A 3,015-nucleotide genomic window follows, 5' to 3' on the forward strand; every position below is an offset into this window, starting at 1 on the left:
TACAAATTCATCAAGAATGCCACTTCTCCCAGATGAGCTTGCCAAAGACAGTCTAGAGTCGACGTGACTAAGACTGTTACTAACCGCGATGGACCTGCAGTGATAATCCCTTTGGCCGCAATATCAAGGCTTCACATGAGTCGAGTTCCCAGTGCAGTATTGGCCATGTTCAGTATCCTTCTGGTCTGTCCGATGAGTATCGGGATGATGCTCCAGTGGATGAGCCGACAGCAAGAGCCAGAGCCCTTATATGCAGCAGGGGAGAGGTACTGGTCTACGTCGTAGCAGTCTGACTCGATGCACAGATGCGTAAACGACGAACAGCGAGCAGCTACTGACATCGTAACATGTCTATCGCATCCGCTTCATTGTCGTTACTGGTGATCATCTCTACCTGAAGAGAGTCGTGATGCCTCCTCCATACCATGACGAGGCTTACCCCGACCATTGCAACAGGCTGAGCGTCGAGGAGGACTGTAATGACAATAATCTCGTCATTTTGGTAGCGCCTGTGAGCAAAACGGTTCCTGTAGGGTGAGCAGACGAAAGCATACTGTTGCAAGGAGTCTCGGTGCTTGTCAGTGATGGAAGACGCCACAGGCTCGAGCTTCGACCAGTCAAGAGAGGCTGAGCAAAATCCCTGCGACCACCGAAGTTCGGCTTTCGTGCTACCAAGGCCTGAGCTGGGAGGGAGCACGGCGACTTCCCAATGAGGGTTGCGGTCGGCGAGTAGCAGTGGACTGCCCGATATCCGGGCAAAGAAAGAGTCGCGATGGGCGAGGTATCTGATCGCAAGAGTGAATAGGCTCCTGGAAGGGCTGTAGGCTCGTTGGACTTACAGAACGTGATGAAAGCTAGTGCCAATCTTAGGGCGGATTTGGGTGAACATAGATGAGAGGAAGTTGCTCTGAGGGAGGTCATGAGGCTGCGTGAGGACGCAGTAGTTTTTGTCTGGGAACCTGAGACGAGCGACTGACATTCAACTGCTCGATGCTCTCATGAAGCTCTCTTTGTCTTTTGTGTTGTGAAATACGAATTTAAAAAACGACCAAAATTAGTTTCAAATTTGTGGAATTATTTATCAAGCAATTTCCTAGTCGGCGGCCTTATTCCCCACGAACGACTCGTTATTGTATGGGAGAACTCATGAGGTGGGGCTCGATGGAATTGAGGAACTCACATAGAAAATGCAGGCAACAGAAAGTCCGGGCTGTGGCGTTGATACTGTGAATCAAGACAGAACATATTGATGCAGAATACATCCTTAGCAGACCTACAGAATACCAATACAAGCCTAAGACAAAGATGATGATGAGTCGGACTGTGGCACGTCGGACAGCCAAAGGTCATGCGAAGGCGGTAGGGACAGCTTAGCAGCCGCTGCTTCTGGCTCCTGCTCGGCGACAACGGGAGGCAACTCAGTGAGGCCGCAGAGGCTCCTAACATTCTAAGACACTCAGACAAAGAGAGGTAACACAGTCGCACATGATAGCTGCGTCGAGTGCTTCAGTGCTGAGGTCATCTTGTGACAGGCCTCCCCATAGAGTGAGGACCATCGTCAACACGGCTGAGTCCGCCTAAATGGGGACCGAAATCAGCGATAGTAGAGCATCCATGCCAACTTACTGGGAGATCCCTCTCACTCAATATAGCACATATCCCATCCACACCAGAGCGCTCCTTGGGCTCATTAAGGGCTGCACCAAAAGAGACCAAAATTCTAACGTGTCACATGTCTTCAGCATTGCTCACTGAGAGCTGCTGCTCCCTGGCTTCCTTCACGAGTAGGAACTTGCTCACACAACCTCCCGTAACTGCCAACCATGAATGAGTAAAATGCACTATGACTATCCTCATCACTTACACGTACCCATTCGATCGTGCTTCCAACAGGGCATCCCCAATGCTTCGACGGAGGTCTCCATCGATATCAAGGAATGTGTCCAACGTGCTGGTGACCTCTTCCATCGGCCGGGCAGAGGTAGTGCTGAGAATACTAGTGGGCGCCACGAATAGTATTCGAGTAGCTAGTACTGCTGGAAGAGGTCTTCTAGAGCTTCCTGCAAGTCTGCAGGGGGGAGGCTACGACAAGTATCACCATCATCGACGGGAGTATGTTCAAGAGCTGAGACCACAGCTGAGATGAGCTGTGGTATCTAATCAGCCGACACAAGCTACCCGGTCCGCTTCCCTCAGCTGAGATCAGAAGTTTCCTCCCTTATGATAAAAGTTCACACCAGTAGTCAGATAAAAGTTTACAGGAAACCAGCAGGAATATCCCAAAATCTCACAATTATTTTCCCATCATGATAAACACATGTATTTGAGCATATGCATATTTCCCTACACTTCAAGCTACACACAAAAGGAAGTAACGTAGCCCACCTCGATCAGACCAGTTGAGACGCTGCCGTCAAGATCTTCTGTTAGCGTAGCCAATACACTATCCAAGTCGAGCAGCTCTAGAGTGAATTGAAGACGGTCTCCTATTGATGAATACCCTGAAAGGAGGATGATGAGGAGGAGACTCGTCCGTGATCATAGCGACTACTGCTAGTACCACATGTCGAGTCTCGCTTGGCTCGCTGGGCATTACGACAAGCTTCCGCTACAAGGGAGCCTCTCGCCATTCTGGCGAACCTGTGATAGAACGCTGCAGAGGAGGCTCGTAGTGAGATGGCTGAGCACACGTACTTGGGTTTAAGTAAGAAGTCGTAGTCTTCCAGATGGAAACATTTGACCAGCACGTTTATCTAAGAGCGCCATAGCAATCGATACCGTCACGAGCTGAACTACATCCACTTCCGTCGTTATGCACATCAGCCCTACAGCCTTGCCTTGACCATCGCTATCATTGGGACCTGAATCGTATCATGCGGAGGTGATAGTGCGATTTGACTACCACACGGTCGAGCGACGAGGCTCTTGTGAGACTCGTCTTGAGCGCGATGAGCTCTGCTAGAAAGTACTACGAGGGCTGGTGTTATGGAGAGAGCTCGAGTCGGCCTACTCGCC

General features: G+C 50.3%; 1 protein-coding gene across 1 annotated transcript in view; it reads right to left on the minus strand.

Moving 5' to 3' along the window:
• The window catches only part of Pmar_PMAR014813 (hypothetical protein), a gene marked incomplete at both ends in the record, with an annotated part of 4,156 nt that extends 2,331 nt beyond the window's left edge, over positions 1-1,825 (minus strand). Inside the window, 10 exons of the mRNA XM_002767383.1 lie at positions 4-94; positions 136-289; positions 340-394; positions 440-627; positions 673-785; positions 840-959; positions 1,323-1,439; positions 1,486-1,577; positions 1,627-1,697; positions 1,753-1,825. Coding sequence (XP_002767429.1) covers positions 4-94; positions 136-289; positions 340-394; positions 440-627; positions 673-785; positions 840-959; positions 1,323-1,439; positions 1,486-1,577; positions 1,627-1,697; positions 1,753-1,825 — 1,074 coding nt within the window. The remainder of the gene's footprint in view (positions 1-3; positions 95-135; positions 290-339; positions 395-439; positions 628-672; positions 786-839; positions 960-1,322; positions 1,440-1,485; positions 1,578-1,626; positions 1,698-1,752) is intronic.
• Between the last annotated feature and the right edge of the window lie 1,190 nt (positions 1,826-3,015).

The sequence above is a fragment of the Perkinsus marinus genome (assembly GCF_000006405.1).
Source record: "Perkinsus marinus ATCC 50983 genomic scaffold scf_1104296970850, whole genome shotgun sequence".
NCBI lineage: Eukaryota > Perkinsozoa > Perkinsida > Perkinsidae > Perkinsus > Perkinsus marinus.